The sequence below is a fragment of the Colius striatus genome, chromosome 4 (genome assembly GCF_028858725.1).
Source record: "Colius striatus isolate bColStr4 chromosome 4, bColStr4.1.hap1, whole genome shotgun sequence".
Classification (NCBI taxonomy): Eukaryota; Metazoa; Chordata; class Aves; order Coliiformes; family Coliidae; genus Colius; species Colius striatus.
Genome location: NC_084762.1, coordinates 35,872,543 through 35,895,297, shown reverse-complemented (window position 1 = coordinate 35,895,297; position 22,755 = coordinate 35,872,543). Strand labels below are relative to the sequence as shown.

Sequence of the window (22,755 nt, the reverse complement as noted above, 5' to 3'; positions counted from 1 at the left end):
GATTGGTTTCCGTGTCTTTCTACATTTGAATGCAAAATGGCACACCTGAAACTAATTCAAGTTGTTAAGAAAAGGACCACTTTCTATTGCATTTCTGCTATCATATAAACATGGCAAGTTAGATCAGCCCCCTGTACAGCAAGTGAAATATTACCTTTACATTTTCCTAAAAGTTAAAAAGTCACAGATTCTGAAGTTGAAATGATGAAATTGTTAAGCATATCCAGAAGAATGCAAAATACATCTATGTATCAATACACCCCATAACTTTGAATGAAATATTATGTTTAGATATGAGAGATTCAACCTGCATCAAGCTAAGAAATACTGTGCCATTGAATTTAAAGTCACAGGTGATGAAGTTTGCTCTGTGGGTTTCTGTGGATATATGTCTGTGCATATACCATGAAATAGACATAAATAAGATAATTAATTCATTAATATGCCTGAAATCGAATATTGCAGAAAATCAGATACATCAGCACCTTTCCTGAGCTTAAAAAGATCAGGATCTTTTAAGATCCAAATCTCCTCCAGTCTCATGTTTTCAGATCCAAAGCCTCACTGACTCCCTCAAGAGCTCTGCCTGCATGATAGCTCCCAGATCCAACCTAGAGAAGTGTGGAATATTTAACTGGCAAATTGTTTTATGGGATGGATCAATTTCCCTATTTTAAAGCTGCTGGTTGGTTTTGAATTATTTCTCTGTGACTCAAAAAGATGTTCTGAAGGCCAAAATATAAACTACTCAGTAAATCCGTGAGCTTGCAAAGATGCTATGGGTACTCTGCGACCTCATTAGTGTATGAAGCTACGGGCCATGCTGAAGTCTGCTCCTAGATGTTAAACGCAACATGAGCTAATTTATGAGACTATATAGATGATGAGCAATTTCTTGGTAAGCATGGAACAGCATTTAACTTTAAAGTGTGAATTTTATGCTGGGGTGTTCAGCATTACAGCTAGTTAGAAAGATTTCTACTTTAAATGGATTAATTAATTAAATTAATATTTAATTATAATTAAGCATTATGTGTATTTCCGTTTCTTTTCTTTGATAGTTTGAGAAACTGAATGCTGAAGATCTCGATTTTTAATAAAAGAACCCCTCCCTGCCAAAGAGTTTATGCACAAATCTCTGTGTAACTGTCACATATCACCGCAGCAATAATATTACTGACAAACATTTTCAGTAAAATTCAGACTTCATTACATCATTTAGCACATATGTATTCTCCATGTGCTAGTTAGGATGGGTTTGCATTCTGCTTTTTCTGTTTGTGGGGTTTTGTTTGTTTGATTTTTATTAATTCAATTATAATCACGGTTAGAACTGACTCAAGAGTAGGTACTAAAATTATTTTGCACCTTAGATAACTGTTTTGGCACACTATCATCAATGGACCAAATGTTTTACAGAGTCATCTGCTTTTCATTAGCAGATTTGAGTGCAGAAAATAACAAAACACCGTTTGCTTTATTCTGAAGTGGAGATTAATATGTGCCAATCACACTTCATAGCCTAGCTACCTGGTGGAGGTTAATCAGCATTTTTATGATCCCATTTTAGTGGCTTAGTTCAGGCTGCCTTGGAAACTTTGGAGGAATTGCTTTTCTCCTTTTAACAGAGAGCCAAGAGACTCCTGCACTGCGGTGACCAGGGTGGGGAGCTGAGGGTTCCCCTGCGGCCTACGTCAAAGCCATGGTGGGAAAGGTCAACTGCTCTCTCTCTCTCTGAGAGCTCCCACTCACAAGATGGTCTCTTGCTTTTATTAATGGCATCCTAAGTTAATTGAGGCACTGTGCTTTTCCAGAAAGTTCATGTATTGCCTGGTTGTGTGGAAATAAACAATGTGCAGGTTTCAGTCCCTCTGTCTTCACAGGAGGACTTGATAGTTTGACACCCAACCTCTTAATCTGGCCGTCTTTTCTAGAAACTAAATTTCCTTCCCTGCAGGGAGGAATTTGAAGGAGATTGTTAGTTTCAATGAATTCAGTATGATCGCCCCACCAGTCCCCTCTCTGTTATATTACTGCTAAAGGAGACAATGTAGCTCCAAATGACTTAACGCAATTCTTCTTTAAAAAAAAATTTAAATTTCAGTCTTATTATGAGGCTATTGAGTCTGTATTTGAGGATAGTGTTATTAATTCATAAGGGCCTTCTATGTTAGTACACACTGAGCAAAAATATTGCTGTGAAGTGATGTACTGTATTTATAGACAACAGGGCAAAATCCTAGCTTCTATTAAAAAAAATACTAAACAGAGCATTTACGTACTTTTAATGAGTAGTGAGCTTGCCAAAATCTCTCAAATTGGTCCAGAGGTTTGGAATGAAGAATTATCATTTGAAGACGAACAATGAGTTCCACTGCAATTTCAGTAGCAATCCCCAGATCTGTTTTCTTTATGTCATGAAAACTTTAGAAACATAAGCAGCGCTGAATTGCCACTGGTACTGAATAATGTGGCTTTTATTGTTGCCTGGGCTCTTCTATATATTCCAGAAAATAATTTAATATTTATTAATAAACAGAAGGTAACTAAGGATGACTGTGATCTAGTCTGTTGAAAATTTCTCAGTATTCTTAATTTGTTAGTAAATTCAATATATTTTATTTAAGCAGAATCATATATACAGTATATTAACTTTTTTTTCCAGGCAATCTTTACTCAGCACAGAAAGGCCAGATGTATGGGAATTGTAAAAAATCAGGATATGCATAAAAACTGTTCAAGTGCATAAAGCAGCCCCATCTGGAAGACATCTAACAGAAATGAAGTTGTACAAAACCATTCCATTGATAATAAAGCTAATTTTTATGGGTCTGACAAGTATGTAATTATGTTCAGTGGTGCTTTTCAGATTTTATCACAGTCAATAAACCGCAGTGGTAATTTCATTCCCATTTGACATATTTACATGGAAACATTTGATTGGAGGAATTAGTAACCCTGAAAGCCTTGATAGATATGTTTTAATGATCTGTGACCTCCGCAGTCCCTCATCTGTTTATTGTTGCAACAGGCGAGAAGTCGTTCCTCTGTGACCTCTGTGGCTTTGCCGGCGGGACACGTCATGCCCTCACCAAGCATCGGCGGCAGCACACAGGTCAGTAAAGCTGTCTTTACTCTTTGCTGTATTTTCTCCAGCAAGGGAGTCCCTCTGCATTGGGGAGTAACGCAAGTCAAATACCACGTTTACAGCACAAATAATACATCGGCTCATTGTTTACTTTGCTTTCCCTCACTTTTGTACAATTGGTATGCCATGGTCTGCATCAAATCCATTTGCTGGGAATTTGAACAGTTGCTTGGGGTGGGGGTGTGGTTTTTGGTTTTTTTTTTGTTTTGAGTGTTTTGTGGGTTTTTTTCTGATGGAAGTAGAATTGTAAAGAGCAGCTTTCTTCTTTAAATGAATGCTAAGTCTACTAATTTATTTTTTTCCAAGGCCCAAATAGATTACCTACTGTGAAGATTTTGCAAGAGTCTGCTAGAATGTCCCTGGGCGAAAATTAGAGACTACATATAGATTAATCCATTATTTTGGACTGAGACATAGTTGAAAGCTAGTGTTGTTTCAGTTGCCCTTTTGTAATTTTAAGATAGTTTGTAATTAATAGGTGCAACTTTAAGAGTTACCACATGGTTAGCATGTAAAGCAGGATTTCTCTCCCAGAGTTAGTAAAGCTTTCTTACCACCTGGTTATAAAAATTTAATATCAGATAAAATTAAATTGGTTCTTAGTTTCAGAAGACCAGAAAAAGTGTAACTATTAAACATTTATTAATACATTTTACCTTAATTGTGCTTTTTAGTAGTTTCCTGTATTTGATTATTTGAATAGATTTTGTTCAAACAGACGCAGAAGTGTTGCTGCTTAAGCCAGTGTAGTTTTTGTTTTACTGACTAGGGTGAGGATAATGCAGTATCATCAGGAATTGCTGTGTGAGTTAAATGACCATTGTCTTATGTACAGTGGAAAGAAATGGCTAACAAATGAGAAGCTATAGTTGTTACATCATGAATTTTCCATGGATTTTGTAAAGGAATCTCAGTGGGAGATTTTATTATATCCCTGAATAAAGTAATCTTATTCAGGACATACACCATCTAAGTGTGTAATTTCCTGGAGAGCAGCTACTTTCTTTCTTGAGAGCCTGAAGCCATTCTTTCCACCCTGTTTTCAGTTTATTAAAGCAACTGTATTTGGAAGAGAGTCTGATGCTTTGGAAATGGTAGGGTTTTCAGTGCCAGTTAGGCAATATCTTGAAATGGATATGCTCTAAAAAATATGCAAGGCCAAATTTTTTTCTCACCAGTCTAACTAGTAATCAGACATCAAGAATTTTTCTTCTGATAACAAGAAACATACATTTGTGTGAGAGTAATGCCACAGTCCATTCCTATTCGCTTCAGGAAGTTTGCATTTTTGAAGTGTCCAAGAAAAAGCACTTGGCAACTATAGCAAGTTCCTGAGTATTGCACTCCCTGAATGATAACAGGAGCAATTGCAACTACTGCAATGGAAGCTGAATGCTTCAGTTGTAACTCACAGTTTCCATTTTTCTAGAGCTTTCATGAATTTCACATGTTGACCTGAAGTTTACCAAATGGGGCCTAAGACTATTTCTTTAGTAGAAATAAATCATTGGCATCAATACCTTTTGTTTTATATTGGCCTGCCATGTGGCACACTTGAATCATGCATATGTCATACTCAGTACAGCCACACAAGTGGTAAACAATCATTTCAGAATGGGAAACTGAAAGAAATGCATATTCTTGTCTTTAGCTATTATGTGAGTGCAGACCTGATTTCTCAGAAATTTAAGTGAAATTTAATCAATTATATATTTCTATTTTTTTGTGTCATTAGACCACATGCCAATACAAAAAAAGATTTAATTTCCTGGTTAATGTGCAAAATTAGGTTGAAAATATGGTATGTTACTTGTGAAAAATTATCCAGGTTTTTGATGGCATTTAGCCCTTCTTTTGCCATCATGGTACAGACTTTTGTACTATGATCACAGGGATTCACAGGTTATAGATCATGAAGCTTGCATCTAGCAGGCATAACTTTATATTTTATGTCAGGACTGGAGGCTCGTTATTACTTTGCTATTAACTTTATACTATACAGGACAGTATCTCAGAGGCAGAGGGATCTATCTTTTTGGCATTTATCTGCCTCTGTGGCACAAACAATCAGAGATGATTCTTTAGCAGAAAAATTATCTGTAGCTTCTATTTGTTTCAAGGAGAGTGACACAATCCACCTTTGCTTGCATTGTTGCACTTACATAGGTTCCCTTGTATTTTCAACCAGTGCACAACTTTATCTCAGTCCTTAGCTTCGTGCACTTGTCTTTGTACCTGTATTTTTTTCTTCTGTGTCCCCAGTTGGCACAATTTTCCCAGAGCAGAATGCCAAACCAAATTACCATCAGGTTTGAAAGGGATAGGTATCAAAAATAGTCTAAATGGCTTAAATAATTCCCTACTGTAATACAGGCTGTCTAGGGGGCTGACACAGAACATCTTCCAATCCAAGATTTACTTCTATCACCTGTCAGAGACCCTTGATTCAAGGGCAAATGAGCAAATCCTCACATGTAGTTGAGGAGTCTTAACCGGCTTAACAAGCCTCCTCTCATCCCAGCCTCAAGGCCTGAGGTGTCCTGACACCCCAGAGAAATGTTTAGCTGCTGATAGATATTTGACATGAGAGATGACTGTCTGTAGGACCAACCGTTTAGACTTTTCATGTTTTTGATTCTGGTGTTCTACTCTTCTCTTTTTAGATAAGAATATTTTTATGTACCTGGAGAAATGCCTTTACCTGGTGAAAGATGCATTTTCTTTGGAACTATTACAGGGAGCATAAAGTGTAACTCTGTGTCAGTAAGTCTGGAAGAATCTGGCCCTCAGTCACTCGTGGAGCAAACTGTAGGGACTAGTTTGGTAAATAAGATATTATCCCTGGAAGATATGGTTTTGGTTTTCAAATGAAAACAAGTACAGGAATGTTAAAGAAAAAGACATTGCTTTTAAGACTTTGAAAATGTATTTCATTTATTTGCAAACATGATTAATCTCCATGCAGATTTCCTTAACATAGATTTTCTCAATTGTAAAGTAGAACTGTGAAGTGGTAAAAAATAATTCAACCTATCAGGAGATCCCTATTGTTTCACCAGTTGATTTTATTTATTCTGTGTTAAAATATGTTATATCTGTAATGTCTGACCTGGTCCTATGAGAAGCACACAATTGGAACAAAAAATAAGCTAATACTTCAGCTGATTTTGCCACAGTAAAATTTTCTGCCATTATGATCCAAATGCATCTTTGTCCAGTCCTATTCTGAAAGATTAAATCTATGAATTTCTGCAAGTCTTTCACTTGCTAGGTAAACAACAGTGGCCTGATAGTCTATTTTGTACATTGAAGCAATAACAACTAAAAGAGTGGCCCAGAGTCTAACCACAATTTTATGGCACAGAATACTTACATCTCTGTCTTTGTTGAATTACAATAAACTCTTGTGCTGCCTAGGCTGTGACCAGAAACTGTCTTAAGAAACCTACGCCGTTTCAATATCAACTGATGATGTGTGGTAAATAAGAGACAACTTGTGGTGCTGCAAGAATGTATATGTATGAACATATATATATATATGTAGGAACAGAATACCAAGCAGGATCATAACCCTGGACTCTAGCAGGGCCAACTTTGGCCTTTTCAAGCAATTGCTAGGGAACATCCCATGGGACACGATACTAGAGGATAAAGGGGCCCAAGTTGGTTGTCTCTATTCAAGGATCACTTTTTTGAGGCTCTGGATCGGAGCATCCCAGCAGGTAGGAAATCAAGCAAGGAGACCTGCATGGTTAAACAGGGAACTGTTGTACTAAACTAAAGTAGAAGAAGAGAGTCTAAATATCATGGAAGGAAGGGATAGTCACTTTGGATGAATATAAGACTATCTTCAGAGGATGTAGGAAGGCAACTAGGAAAGCTAAAGCCTTGTTGGAGTTGTACCTTGCAAGGAAAGCTCAAGGACAACAAGAAAGGCTTCTTCAAATATATTGCAGATAAAACTAATGCTAGAAGCAATATAGGCCCACGGTTGAATGAGATGGGTGCCCTGGTGACAGAGAATACAGAGAAAGCAGAGTTACCTAATGCCTTCTTTGCCTCTGTCTATACTACCAGAGACTGTCCTCAGGAGCCCCAGACTCCAGGGGAAGTCAGGTTAAAAGAGGAATTTTGTTTGGTTGTTGAGGACTGGGTTAAGGATCAGTTGAGCAATCTGGATGTACTTAAATCCATGGGCCCCGATGGGGTGCATCCGTGGTTGATGAAGGAGCTGGTGGAAGTAATTGCTAAACCACTCTCCATCATCTTCGGTAAGTCATGAGGAACAGGAGAGGTGCCTGAGGACTAGAGGAGAGCAAATGTCACTCCAGTCTTCAAAAGGGCAAGAAGGAGGAGCCAGGTAACTACAGATTGGTCAGCCTCACCTCCATCCCTGGAAAGGTGATGGAGCAGCTCATCCTGGGTGCTGTCTCCAGGCATATAAAGGACAAGGTGAAGTCATGTTTGACCAATCTGGTAGCCTTTTATGAAGGCATAAGCAGGTGGATAGATAGTGATAGTGCAGTGGATGTGGTTTATCTTGATTTCAGTAAAGCATTTGACACTGTCTCCCACGGCATCCTCACAGCAAAACTGAGAAAGTGTGGGCTGGATGATCAGGTAGTGAGGTGCATTGTTAACTGGTTGAAGGGAAGAAGGCAGAGAGTTGTGATCAATGGGGCAGGGTCTAGTTGGAGGCCTGTCAGTGCTAGGACCAGTCTTGCTCAGTCTATTCATTAATGACCTTGATGAAGGAACAGAGGGCACTGTCAGTAAGTTTGCTGATGATACTAAACTAGGGGGCGTGGTTGACACACCAGAAGGCTGTGCTGCCATCCAACGAGACCTGGACAGACTGGAGAGTTGGATGGGGAGAAACCTAATGAAATTCAACAAGGGCAAGTGTAGAGTCTTGCGTCTGGGAAAAAGAACCCCATGTACCAGTACAGGCTGGGGAATGAACTCAGTAGAGGGGAAGGGGGCCTGAGGGTCTTGGTGGGCAGAAGCATGAGCATGAGCCAGCAATGTGCCCACATGGCCAAGAAGGCCAATGGCATCCTGGGGTGTATTAGAAGGGGTATAGGCAGTAGGTCGAGAGAGGTTCTCCTCTTCCTCTGCCCTTGTGAGACTGCATCTGGAATATTGTGTCCAGTTCTGGGCCTCTCAGTTCAAGAAGGACAGGGAGTTGCTGGAGGGAGTTCAGAGCAGAGCCACCAATATGATGGAGTGAAGCATCTTCCTTATGATGAAAGGCTGAGGAGCTGGGGCTCTTTAGCTTGGAGGAGATTAAGGGCTGACCTCATTAATATTTACAAATACATAAAGGATGGGTGTCAGTAGGATGGAGCCAGGCTGTTCTCAATGATGTCCATTGATAGAACAAGGGGCAATGGGTACAAGCTTGAAAATAAGATATTCAAGGAAGAATTTCTTCACTGTGAGGGTAACAGAGCACTGGAACAGGCTGCCCAGGTGAGTTGTGGTGTCTCCTTCTCTGGGGACATTAAAAACCCACCTGGACAAGTTCCTGTGTGACCTACTTTAGGTGGTCCTGCTCTGGCAGGGGAGTTGGACTAGATGATCTTTTGAGGTCCCTTCCAACCCTTCAGATTCTGTGATATGCTGTAGTGCTGTTTCCTCAACATGACTGGGAGGAAACATTTTTATCTTTTGAGTCGTCTTGAGATGATTTTGTTTGTTTGTTTGTTTTGTCCCAGCAAGAAAATTTGCCTGAAAATAGGAAGATAAATAATGTTGTAAATTGTTTTGTTGCCTGAATTTATAATGAGTTGAATTCCAAAAAGAATTTAAGTGATTTTCTGAATTTTATAATAAAAAGAGTAAATAACCTCTAAATTAGCCAGCAAAAAAAGTGCACATACACACAATAAAACATGTACTAGCACAGATTTTAAAATTTTTTGCCTTAATTGTGATCAGCTAGGAAATTACAGAACAGATTAAACAACAAGCAAAGACAATTATTTCTGGCTTGAAATGAAACCATAAAAGCACTTAATTCTTGAGTTTAAAATGTCTTTTTTATATTATTCTTGTTCTGCTCTCTTGCTTTATTTGTCTGCCTTTTGGTACCACTTTTGTTTTCCTTCCTTCTACACATTTCCCAGTAAAATTCCATTTTCTGCTGTAGTAGTTGACTCCATCCTACAGTGCTGATCAGTCATAGCCTGTGTTCTCTTGCATGAAATTCCTTTTTTAATGTTGATTAGTGCTCCCGCAAATTGCAAAAACCCCATTGTCATGTTTTGCACGGTAGCAGCCTGCATTTCTGTCGTGTGTTGGTTGTGGTGGAACCTTCCTGGGTATCAGAGAAGTACATTACAGTAGTAGAGTATTAGAGGGTAAGTATACTTTCTGCACACAGTCGTTCTTTGACAGTCACTCTGGACCTCTGGAACTGCTTAAGAAGATTGTGTCTTTCTTAAAATATTTTCATGAATTTTTGAAGATAGTAGCTTATGTCGTACACATCATTGTTTGTATGATTGCTTCTGCTCACTCATTTCAGTCTTGTGCTTCTCAAGACATTTATAGGTCAATGTAATAAAGAAAATTTAATAATATATGTGTTTTTATCCAGATGAGTGACTCACTTTGTGTTTCTGTTTCTCATGTGAACTGCTTTTTGACTTTAATATGTAGTTACATTCCTCAGCATTGAATTTAATGTATAATGGAGCCTCTTCTCTTCAACTTCACCACCACAGCTTAAAAAAATTATAATGTTGAATACCACAGAAAATGTAGCACAGTAAGAAGACTTACTGCTCTTTTCAGCAAGAGGTGAAATTTGAAGAGGATATGTGTTTTCCCTTTATGCCAATGTTTGCAGCAGAATGTGGAACCTTTAGAGACGAATGAAGCCAAAATCGTGGGCATCTTAAAACCTTCTCTCTACCTAGGAGAAATTATCTAGTAGAACAGTTTTCCTTCAATTTCTGAGCATACAAATGTTAATCATTCTTTGGTATGGAAGACCAACCGTATGGCATCTATATGATTTCTCATAAGAAAGCAAGGGATCAAGGATGTACTTATGTTTTTATGTCTTATATGGGAAGAAGTTGACCAGACAAAAAGCCAACAGAGTTTTCTTTAATGTGCTTCAGGGTTCTTTAGCAAGCCTGTAAGTGCCTCTCCAGGTAACAGCCTTAACAAACAGTAGAAAGTAGTTGGAAAGAATAAGGAAAAAATCCTGTAAGCTGTAAGCAGATGGTTGCATTTTGTGGTCTACTCATTCCTTAGATCAAAAGAAACTTATGGGGAGCTTTCTGTGCTGCTCAACACATCCTGTGAAAGACAAATAGGACTAAAAGCAATAATTTGCTGTTGAGGCAACTGAAGTAAGATTTCTTCCATCTTACTAAGATTATTATTAGTGTCCCAAGACTTACAAATTGAAGACATTTGATTTTTAACTTTTTTCTTCGTGTATGTGAAATATGGATCATCAGTAGCACATGATCTGACCCTTTTATCCGTTGCTTTCCCAGTTGCTTGTAGTGTTGTTGAAGATGCAAGACTGTTTGTTCCTTTGTCATCCTATTGTGAGGAAACAGTTTTTTGAAAGTGTGTGTATTAAAAATAAAATAAACCCTCCAAAGACAGTGGGCTCTTGATCTTGAAATATGTGTCCTTCCTTTTTTTCCTCACAGAACTTATTGATTATTGGGGCATTTCAGGGCACCTATCAGGGATTTTTTGTGGTGTTATTGGTAATGTTAGAGATGATAAGGCACAAACAAGTCTTCTGTAATGGTAAGGTGAGGGAAGGAGAGTTGGTTTAGATCTATTTACCCTTATTAATCTTTAAATACATAGACTTTGTCCTTACTTATGTGTTTTCAGATACACTGGTTTAGTTATTACAGTGTTGTTTAAAAATATTGTCAATATTGCTTTTTTGATTTGTGTTGGTTTCATTTTGTATGAGTTAGATCCTTGACTAGGGACGAGGGAGAATCCTTGTGAATGTTTAATGGCAGCCAATATAAATATAAAAAGTTTATCGCCTGAAATGTGTGGAGGTAGGAAGCAAGGAAGGAAAATTGGGACACAAAGGATGATAAAGAGTATTGTGGCCCAAAGATAAGGAAGACAAAAATACTTAAATGAGTAGGTCTGTGTAAAATGTAAAGAAACAAATAAATTAAAGCATTGTTGCACAGCTAATATACTCTTCAGCGTTCCCCAACCAAAGGAACCGCCTAGTCAGCTTTTAGATTTTTTTCAACTGTACTTACCAACCTGAATAATTTTCTCTAAAAATAATACTTTTCCCTGTGTGCAGCTGCTAAGGATTACAGGCCATGCTAGGCTGTCTTTTTTCCTCCCAGTTTAGTTGGCTTTTGTTGTGTGGTGCTGTTGTGATGTATTATCTGTCAGGTGAGATTTACACATAGCCCACTTGACAGAAGCAGTTAGCCACAAGGATTTCCTAAGAAGACACTTCCTGGAGCAGTGGGCAAGGATTGTCATTTTGCTTTTGGTTGTGATGGAATTTGCAAGCCCTCCTGGCTTTCAGGAGCTCTCATTGGTCTGGCAGGCCTGCTGGCCCTGCCTCAGCACGGCAGCAGACCTTTACCTGATCCCTCCTCCCCTGAAAGGCAAACTAGAAATCTCCTCTCAGTTCAAATCTGCTTTTTTGGGTTGTTTTTTTTTCTTTTTTTACAAGGAGGCAAGTTGTTAACGTTCTAATGCATTTTACATGAAAGCAGTTAAAATGTGTATTATCCAAAATACCTGTGACTTAGGCTTGAAAATGTTACTGTCTTCTTTAATATCAGAAGATAAAATAAGTCAGGCACGGGAAATCTTCAGTTCAAGAACAGGTTACGTTGCTAGGGTGTCTATGGCCTCACAGAGAGTTTAATTGAAGCAGCAGCCAGTCCCATTCAAGCTGCTGGGAGAATTGTCTTCTCCAGAGCAGAGTCAGTGTCTGACAAGAAAACCCCATTTGAGGCAGGAGAGACATACTTTCTAGCAGTCTCAATTTGTCCAGCATAGAGGCTTCCGCATTGAGTCCTGCCCCTTAACCTTTCCTTTTCCCATGAAACAATAAATGAAAAATAGTGGCTGGTATTCTCTCCAGCAGCTGCTAAAAGCAATTATTCCAACTCTCTATGGAGCTTTCAGAAGCTGCTCCATTGTCTTTCCATACAGCGTTACTGGCTTTTCCGGCCTAAGGACCTTGGATTTCTTTCTCTCTTGGGAGGAAACAAAAGCTCAACAGTCTCCAAGAATGAAAAATTCTCTCTCTAATCAGAATTCTGACAAAGTGTCTTTGGAAGTCTTGAGTGTCACAGGCTTTAAGCAGGCTTGGAGATATGGCTACTTGGCAGTGTACTAGTGAGGTCTCTTCTGCTGGTATTGTGTCTCCTATCAGTCTGAAAAAAACTGCAAATTGTACCTGACAAAAGGCTTAGGGTGCCATTTTGGACTTCCTAGGCTAGATTTCTAAACAGTTTACAAGGTATGTATCCATCCCTAGCAGTTTTATTCAGACTTCTCAAGTTAGGGATGTTGGTTCCTTATGTAGTCTTTTAGGATAAATACTTCTGAGGGCTTGTACAATGCAGTCAAGATCATCTAAGTTACGAGCTGCCTTTTGTCTTCTGCATATAAAAAGAAACTTGTTTCCTCCCTAAATAGTAATTACATTTGCCTGTAAGCCACACAGAATATTTCTGGAGCAGCCATTTGCAAAAATGTGGTGCAGGTGCCTTAGATAGGCATCACAGTATGGGTATCTGTCATGAGATTTTTGTCTGACTGTATTCTAAGGGATGGACCCCTCTGGTGGAAGGAAAAGCACTCTTCACGTCATAATTTATGAGCTAGAGATTTTTATCTTCCTTCAATTAGTAGTCCTCTAGAAAATTTAAATGCAATTGCACATTCAGCAGAAATTTAATTTTAGTCTCCTGAAAATATTATTGTCCTAGTTGGGTTTTGGTGGTTGGTGTTTGGTTTGGTTTGGGTTTTTTTTCATTAACGCTTTAAGTCCTTCTGCTGAAATGGGCCCACTGTTCCAAAAAGATTCAGAAGGGCAGAAGGATATCAGGTAAGAGAGAGGGAATGGAACACAGAGTTCTGGTTTGTACTCTCATTCCTGGTTTATGTTCATTGATTAATGGTTAGGATGAAAAATCCAGGACCAGAGATAAAAACAAAGGTGTTTTGCTCTTGGAGATGTTCGTTTCTGAGCAGGCACTGAATAGGAGCTTCAGACTGATTTCTCACCTTCTGTCTCCAACCGTTTTGCCTTTATGGCTGTTGATGGGCCCAACTTCAACAGAAGGTGTGGGGTGAGAGGAATGCCTGTCATCTGGTGATGGTATGTTCATGAAGTAAGGCCCAGTGACATGGTCGCCCTGTTTCAGTCCACTTCTCTTTTTTACTGCTGAGTAACACTACATGGGAAGTCAGCTGGCTGCTGATGTGTATTTGTCATAGTGTGAAAGCATTTTACAATTAAACATTCTACTATGAAATTTATTTTGTATTTGTATTTGTTTTATATACAAGCACTAAAATCCATCTCAAGGAATATGCCAGAAATTTAGACTTGTCTTCTTTTTTTGTTGATGTAAACTGATAACGCATATCTTTTCTTGTCACCTTCTAGGAGAGAAACCATTCAAATGCGATGAGTGTAACTTTGCTTCCACAACACAATCACATCTGACACGACATAAGCGTGTCCATACTGGAGAAAAGCCTTACAGATGTCCCTGGTGTGACTACAGGTAATGAGTCATTAAATAAAGCATGATAAGAGAAGGGTTAAGGTGATCAGATGAGGTTCATTTGAAGTCACCAATAAAAATATATTGCCATTAAAACACCATCAGGGCAGCAGTAATTGCATATTAAATTGGGAGCTGAATTTAAAAACTTAAGTCTTCAGTATTTAGGTATTACTTTATAAAGAAAAACAAATGGTGGGAAACCTTTTGGTGGTACCACTGCAGTGCTAATGTTGAGTGTTTCACAGCTGCTCTAGCGTCTGTTAAAATTCTCCACAGTGAGGCCACTTACCTGCATCACCTTTTCCAGTCCATGGCAGTTTTGAAATTTTTCTCGGTTGAACTGCAACCGTTTCACCAAGAATGGAAAGTCCCCTAAAAAGCTTAGCAGCCTAAATACTCACCAGACACTATCAGAATGGGCAGCAACTGGAGCTAGTTTCAGTGCTGCAGAGTCTTGCTTTTCTACTCCAGTGTTCCTTGTCCTTCCCAGTTTGGATGAGAGTTGTCCGTAGGGTTAGTTAGCAGAGTCTCCCATGTTGCATCACTAAAACCCATCCTGTTAGGACAATAGGTTAAATTTTCAAAAATCACATGAATGGACTCTTAAGATTATTTTTGGTCCTCATCCCACTTTTTACTCATTATAGGCTACTTATTAAGTGATCTCATATTGCTTCTTAAATGGTTCTTTATTCTTCTTAAACATCCATCTACAGCCTTGAATATGGGAGTTGGACTAGATGATCTCTAAAGGTCCCTTCTAACCCCTACCATTCTATGATTCTAATACATTGCAGTGAAGTGGCTAGTATATGTGTACTGTGAAGGAATCTGTAAAGTTGTTCACGGGCAGTTTGCAGGAGCTGATGTTCAAAGTTTCTAACAAGTCAGTATTATATTTGATAAGTGATATATGGTTGTGTATTTAGATGCATGTGCTGTGATGCATGCATGTGAGAGGGGCAAGTTAAAGAATTGATTATACCACTATAGCATTTTAAATTTTCTTTTAGTCTGGGTGTACAACTTTAATGTTATTTTAGTATAAGTTTTAATGTCGTTTCCTAAAACAAAATCATATAACAAAGCCTAGATGCTCTCATAATACCTATTTTCATGCTATTTATGAACTACTTTACAGAAAGCTTCTATACAGAAAGCTTCTGTGGTGATCATGAAGTTCCTGAAAAAAAATTTCTGTTGTATTGGTTTGTGCATATGGAGAAAATGTTCTGTAAACTTTTCTGTGTTGAGCACCCATTGAATTACTGCCTAGAACTGTAGAGGACTCGATAACCTCAGGAGGGGCTTCCATTTCTATGCTGTTTCTGTAAGGGTCCCTATGCCTTTTTTCTTTTTTCTTTTTTTTCTGAATAGTAATGTTTCTGTCAACTTCAGTAAGCTCTGGCTCTGCAGACCTTACAAACTGGGATGGGAATCAATTTGCTGTTCAGGGTTTGTTACAGACATGCAATGAGTGGATGCAGTTCCCTCAGTATGACAAAATGCATAACTTTAATGCTCTGTTTAGTGAAAGAGGAGTGCAAATTTTTTGTTTGGATGGACAGTTTTCTCTATGGGACAGAAATTCCAAGAAATGAGAAGTTTTTTACTGGTATTTTATTATATTGGAGGTTATTGTAAAAACAAGCATAATTTATTGTGTCGGGATTAAAAATAAAACACTGAGCACCTCCTGCTTTTTTATTATTGAAAAATAAATATTTCATGGTAATAGGATGTTAGTTTCCAGCCCTTACAGACCAATTTTGACTTAATCTTTGGAGGCTGCTCTCTACAGATACCAGCTGATGAAGCTTTGGTTCTGCAGGATGTTTGTTCTGAATTCAACTGAAAAACATCTGCAGGAATCAGAACGCTGCTGCTGCCACTGCTGCCACTGCAGCCTCTAGTTCACAAAGGCAGCAAGGCACTCTGTAGCTGTAGAGAAGCAAGTAGAGAGACTGCTTGTGCCTGCCAGTTTCCACAGTCCTGAGATATCAGTCAGCCTTGCTGGCAAGTATTTTTTTTTCCTCTTCTCACCTCTCTCATTGTTTTTGTTTCTTTTTTTTTTTTTTTTAAATATAATCTTAAGGGAATCTTGTTTTCTCCTTGTCAACACACCCAAAACTATCTCTGTTTGTGGAAAGGTATTAGCAGCTCTGTTAAGAATGTCCTTTATACCAGTTCAGCAGGTGGTATATACTCTTGGCGTGTGTCACCTGCAGAAAACATGAAATTAAGATTTTAAATTCTGCTGACCTAGTGATAAAATTCACCCTCATGTCTAATGGTCCAATTCTCACTGTGATGCTTTCAACTCAGCTCTTCCACTGTAACTTCATCCAGATTACTCTGGATGTTGCTGTTTAGTGTTGCTTGGCAACTGCAGACTCTTTAATGATCCTTGTAGTTTCAGCAAGGTCAGTATTCCTCATTTTGTGTATGGATATGGAGTGGAGTATTGTTAGTGCTATCATAAAGTCTCCTTTCACTGATAGGTGAAGTGATCTCTCTATTCAGTAAAGTAGTTTGAGACACTTGCATAGAGAGTGTCTAAATACAAGGTATTTTAATTATTCCTGTTCACCTCCTGTTCAACTCTTGCTAGTCTAGTGAGTGAAAGGCTAGTACTCCCAGCTAGAAGTACAGAAGGAAAGACTATTAAAAGAAACTAATCTGAATTTAGGAACTGTCATGAAAATCTGGACAGGCACCTAGAACTCTCTTTTTGGGTTGATTTCTTTATTTGTTTGCTTTTGTGCTTGGTAGCAAAAACTGAAGGGAAATAGACTGGAAGATACTAGGGGAAAAAGATTGATTTTTGGCTGCATGGACAGAAAAATGATATATAACCTATAGCATAAGAAATTTGTTCCTTAACTAAGAAAAGACATGAATGGATGTGGTTTTCTGAATTTATTATTAACTAACCTATCTCAATAGTATGCATATTCCCCCCAAAAAAAAAAAGAGAGAAAATGGGAGGTTGCTTTTGTAATCTGTTTACAGTTTTCCTTAAATATTCTCGTAAAAATGTTAACTTCCATCTCTACTTTGTATACTGTGACCACTTCATATTTATTTTTATCTAAATCTTCTGTATATTGTTAACAAAGAGATGAACCACTGGTTTTCTATCTAGCAGTATGCTACTTTTAGTAATGATTATAGTTTTAAAATAATTTTTCAATCTAGTTTTTAAAATGTAATACCTTTTGAAGGAAGAAAAGTATAAAATATATATTCATAAGCAGTGTTGGTTAAATATTTTGGTTATATTTTTTCATAGTTGTGTTTTCAATTTAGGTTTCCCCTATTTGGGTAAAAATATGCACAATTTACTGTTTCAAATTACATAGTATGCCTCTCCATTCTTAAGTCAGTGTGCTTTGTCATACAAAAATATTCATTCACTGCTAATTAATGTTCAACTTAATTTTATAATACAGAATTGGTCTCATAGGTCCTTACACCATCTTTAAATATGCAGTGCTTATTTTACATTTCTTATTCATTTAAAAAGATGGGTTATAGGAATTAACTTTTCAGATGACATGTTCCTAAAGTTACACTGACAACAATACTGTTTGCATTTGGTAATGGGCACAGTAAGTAGTGAAGAGCCATGTAACCTCCTGAAACTGAACTGTGAACTTCAACTGATTTCTAAACTGCTGGCCGTATAGTCTGTCGCCAGACTTTCTAAACCTCCAGCATATTTAGGCACTTGAATTTAACCTGATTTCAGGAGCGCTAAACTCTCATAAGTCTGAGGATGTCAAAGAAAGATACAAATATAAGGCATTTTCAAAAACAGAACTGGTTTTGTCCATGTCTCTTAAGTAAAGAACTGGCAATCTCATTTTAGTCATACTGTAGGCTTTAAATTCACCCCCTGTTGGTACTGACTTCCCATATAGCTATCACAGCTTCTCAAGCAAGTAATAATTTATGTTTATAGTGTGCGTGAGGGGGATGTTTCAGTACAAAATGAATCTGTATTACATTGTTTTGCGAAGGTGGAGGAGGGCAAAAGGCAGAGCCTTGCTTTTCTCACATAATCAAATGTAATGGAGTTCAAGACTCGGGAGGAGCACTGGCACAGTTTTGCCATAGAGTAACAGTGTTGCTACAACTTTGACCATGATAGTGTGGGGCAGGTTTAATATTAATGTACTTTGTGCCATCCTTGTGCTGCAATTAAACAAAATGACTCTCCTTTCTCAGGGATTTCACTGTATGGTTCATTTTTCATGGAGTACTCATGGCAGTGAGTGGAAGGAGTGAATGGAGGACACCACCATGGGATTGGTGATGTTCTGTAGCTACAGATAAGAGGGTTTAGAAGCCGCATAAAACAAACAGCCAGGCCAGCAAAACAGCATTAATTCAGTAAATGCACCTTTCTGTAAAGTATATGACTTGTGAAGGATGTCTTAAAACACTGAGAATAAATAGCATACATTTTTAATATAATTATGGAAACTAAAATAAATATTTTACATTTATTATGCATAATAAAATAATTACACAACATTCTGTAAGGGATTATGGCATCTGAAATTCCAACTGCAGAAGGATTCATTGCATATTTTCAGCAGCAGCAGCAGCATGTCTTAGGGGGAGTGACTCCACAGGGGCTACTTTTCTTTTTTTGGACAGCACCCCTGGGGAGTTCCTATTTCCCTCTGACTTATAGTATCTGTTCATAGGTTGTAAAGCCCAGTTTATAACACACTTCAGGATTTGCACCTGAGTCATAAGAATGTGCAAAGTAAGTGTTTTCTCTCTGGTTTTTTTTGGTAAATTTAATAAGTTTTAGTTGTCTTGGAATGACTGCATCAGCTGTGCATTGTTCCCTAGTTGTATCAAGGATAACTAGAGGCTCCTCTAAATACTGATGTAACAAAATGTACTTATTCATAGAAAAACTGAAATGCTGTTGAGGCAACCTCCACATAAAATGATGAAAAAAAGTGTATTTATCATTAAAACATTAACATTAGTATGCTCTTTGTAACCAGTGAAATTTAATACGCATAGGTAGGAAATAACTAGGTTATACAACTGTATGGAACATTTGGCTGAGGAGGACTCCAAGTGGCAACTACCACTGCACTATGGAAACCCACTTTTATTTATATTTATATATTTTTATATATATATATCACAAAGGCAGAATTAGACAAAAAAAAAGAGCATCTCCTTTGTACTAGTAAGAAATTGCCGAGGACCATAATACATGCATGTAATAGAGCAAACTGGGCCTTCAGGAAGCATTTCAGTCTCTGGTGTGATCAGCAACGAAGCTGAGGGTATCCAGTGCCTTGTGCTAGCAAACTTATAAACAAATGAAAATAGAAATTTAGAGATAAATTATGTTAGAGATAAATTATTAGAGATAAATTATGCCAGTGCATGGGCATAGTTCCCAGATGCAAACTCCTCAGAATATTGTTCAGCCCTTAGTTTGTAGTAAACATTCAGATGAAATATTTGGTAATATTTCTGTTAATCTGGATTAAAATGTGCTCTAGCATTTAAATCCATAAAAGAGCAATAATATGAGATAAAATCTAGCTATAGCTGCAAAACCTCTTTAATTATGGCGTACAAGACAATGATTAGTATTATTCCCTTTATGATGTTTCCATTGCATAATAAAAGTTTTTGAATTCACCTAAGTTTTAACAAATAGTTCATATGATAAACTCAGAATAAAAATAAGGAATGTGATAGTGAAAAATGCAGATCATCTATCATGTTAACCAAGAGATTTGACTTCAGGCATAGTTCCTAAAAATCAGAAGCTTGTAGAAACAGAAAGCACACAAATAATGATATGGCCCTTGCAGGGAGATGTGTATGCTGTCTGTACGGAGACATCCCATGTCTGTAATTCTGGAGAATTGTGTTAGCAACAGCATATAAAAGAACTAATCCTCTCTCTTTCATATTGCTCCCTGACAGATGCTGGTGTGACCACATGGATTGCTTGAGAGAATATATGCTTATTAGAAAATATAACTGTTTCTTAAAAAAAGACGTATATGTACAAACACACACAAATATATTAGTGTATGTAGACTATGTATGCTGACTGCAGTTCACAAGGAAATTGCCTTGTTTAGAGACTTTTGCACAGCATGCAATACTATAGTCACTTTGTGAAGTCCTTTGCTTTTTATCTTTTTCATTACCACAAGAGTAAATGCACTCTACTTGTTACAAGGGTAATATGAGTTTTTATTTATTTTAATAAATAATAGTCATGCCTTACAATAGGGAAATCCATCAGTCACTGATAACTCAAGCTTCTTTTGGTGATTTTTTTTCCTTATTTCTATTTATTTAGTTATTCCTGTTTTCCATTTTCTTTTCCTGTGGACACTTTCAGTAAGAGGAAGTAAAAATTTCCTTTTTAACTCAATGAATCTGGGTTTCTCATGCTAACATCAAACCACAAGACTTAGGACTTTAAAGGACCGCCCAAGTGTCTTCAAACCAGCCTCATTTTGGATTGAGTCCTTTGAAGAACAACTTTTAAGTGAAGCATTTAAGCCTAAGCACCACGCTAAAGTACTGCCAAGTTTCATGTTACTGAGACATGGGGCCATTTTGATACCAATGTAGAAGTTCCTATATAGTTTTAGCTTCTGACAGCTTTTTTCTGTTTCAGCCTGTTGTGATCCTAGCTTGGCGCTCTTATCAGTTTAAGGTCTGCCAAATTGTTCTCAGGTTCCTGATTCATTTCAGTAGTTAGTATCTCCCCATTGCTGTTTGATTTGGGTTTTGTCCCCAAACTTTTCTTCCTATGCAACCTCTTCCCTGCTTTTTTTTTTTTCCCCCCCCCCTCCCAATCAGGTTCCAACACACTTGACCCAAAACTTGAAGTATTTGGTGTTTAGGAAATATGTGTAAAACCACTTCACACAGGGGACAGATTAGTGTCTTCTATTATCACATTTTATCATCTTCCTGTCCTCACACTTCTTTTTTTCCTATTACTTGTAACTGTCATTCTCTTATCTATTTCTCTTTTTTAAGGAGCATAAATATGTTATAATAGATATACTTGTATGTATATTTAATATATAGTTAATTGATGCTTATAAATCTGGAACACCAGTATATATTTAAGCCTAAAATAATCTTAAGTAGGTTGTATTTTGATAGTAAATAAAACTTTAATACAAATCTAAAGATGAATGGTGAGACTATGATGTTAATATAGATTTTAGTAACAAAAAAGACTTGTAATTTCCTGTTCTTACAGTGCTTCTGATAAAAATGTACAGTGAAGAGCTTCTTTTACATTTACAAATAAACTTTCATTTGTTGAAATAATTTGATCTAAAAATAATTATTGGCATCATAGCTTAATTAATATGATTCTTTGAAGTAAAAAGTAGTTTTTTAAAAAAAAGGATGAAAGTGAGTATATGCTTTCTTTGTTCTTACTTGTCAAGATAGAATCAGTAATAAACACATTGTTATTGGTAGGCCTGTTTTGATGTGAATGGCAGGTGTAGCTACTGCTGAGACTTTTCAGGGACTTGCTTTGGAAAAGCCAGCATATTTTTTACAAAAAAAACCCCAAAAAAACAAAACCTTAAAAAAAAAATCTCAAAGATACTTGCATAGGCCAGGTGGTGATCAGTTAGTGGTTTAGTTTCTGTTAAAAAAAATAAATGTGATGGTAGTAGCAGTCACTGAATCTGTTTATTAGATTACATTTTTATGTTTTAGCATTTGTCTTTAACCTGTTGCATACCATGTGTACCTGAATTTTCTGCTTAAATTTCTTTTTAATTGTGTTCTTTAATTCTGGAAAAATAAAGGGGAAAAAACAATCAAAATACATATGAAAAAGACTGTTCTCATTGATGGATGCCTTGTGTCAAAGCTGTTGCTTCTCATTTTACATCCTCAGAGTAAATGTGAAGTCTGTATGGCACTCCTCATCTTCCCCTCACAGGTTATACATGCTGAGACTTAATGTGCTGGGAGGAACAAACTGGTGCAATGCTAGTCTCCTTTCTCCCACCCTCATGGCCTGGGGATTTGGAGATATTCCTCAATATTTCCTCACCTCCTTCTTTAAATGAACTGAAATATGGAGGTAGTGGGAACTGGAAAGACTAGGAAGTAGCTGCTGCTGTTCATAACCCAAGAACAAATTGATTATTCTTCCTGAAGTAAGAGGAGGCTGCAAAGTGGCTTTTGACTCTCAAAGACTGCCCAGATCTCTCAGGGTTGTTAGCACAGCTGCAGGTTGCTCTGTACCTCAGGCCAGCTGACCTCCATTCAAGTTCTGATTTGGTTTTCCTTCCACTTAGACAAACTGCCCAGTGTACCATGATTCCTAGAATTTAGGTCCAAAGTCCATACACATATGTGTATTTTTAACTAATGCTTTAAAGTAATGCTTCTTCTGATGTTCTTCAGCATTGCTCTTTTTTATATCTTCAATGATGTTATAATTTGAAAAGCACACCTAGAAACTCTGCAGTTCATGATACTATAAAAAGTATTTGTGTTTTAATCCTATATAATCTAGTGGTTCTAGTGACATCATAAACTGCCTGAACACTATCCTACTAGTTCATTGTGATATTACTGGTACCCTTTAAAATACAATAGTTGTAGCTTTATAGGCGTAACATCAGTGCACTCTGCTTCAATCCCTCTTCAAGGTAATTATGAATTCTCTGTCACAACTGTAGTTGAGGACATAATTTGTTCTGCTAGAAATCCCATGTGGAATGTCTTACCATACCAAGCGTCCTCAAAACATTGTTCTTGAAACAATGGACAACGCATGCACAGTCT

The 22,755-nt window shown here is 37.4% G+C and overlaps 1 protein-coding gene across 2 annotated transcripts in view; it reads left to right on the top strand.

Annotated features, from left to right (window-relative positions):
- ZNF407 (zinc finger protein 407) overlaps positions 1-22,755 on the top strand; it is a 351,802-nt gene that overhangs the window by 210,779 nt on the left and 118,268 nt on the right. For both annotated transcript variants that reach the window (XM_061995058.1, XM_061995059.1), the window contains exons 6-7: positions 3,032-3,115; positions 13,797-13,917. In XM_061995058.1, the coding sequence (XP_061851042.1) occupies positions 3,032-3,115; positions 13,797-13,917 (205 nt within the window). The remainder of the gene's footprint in view (positions 1-3,031; positions 3,116-13,796; positions 13,918-22,755) is intronic.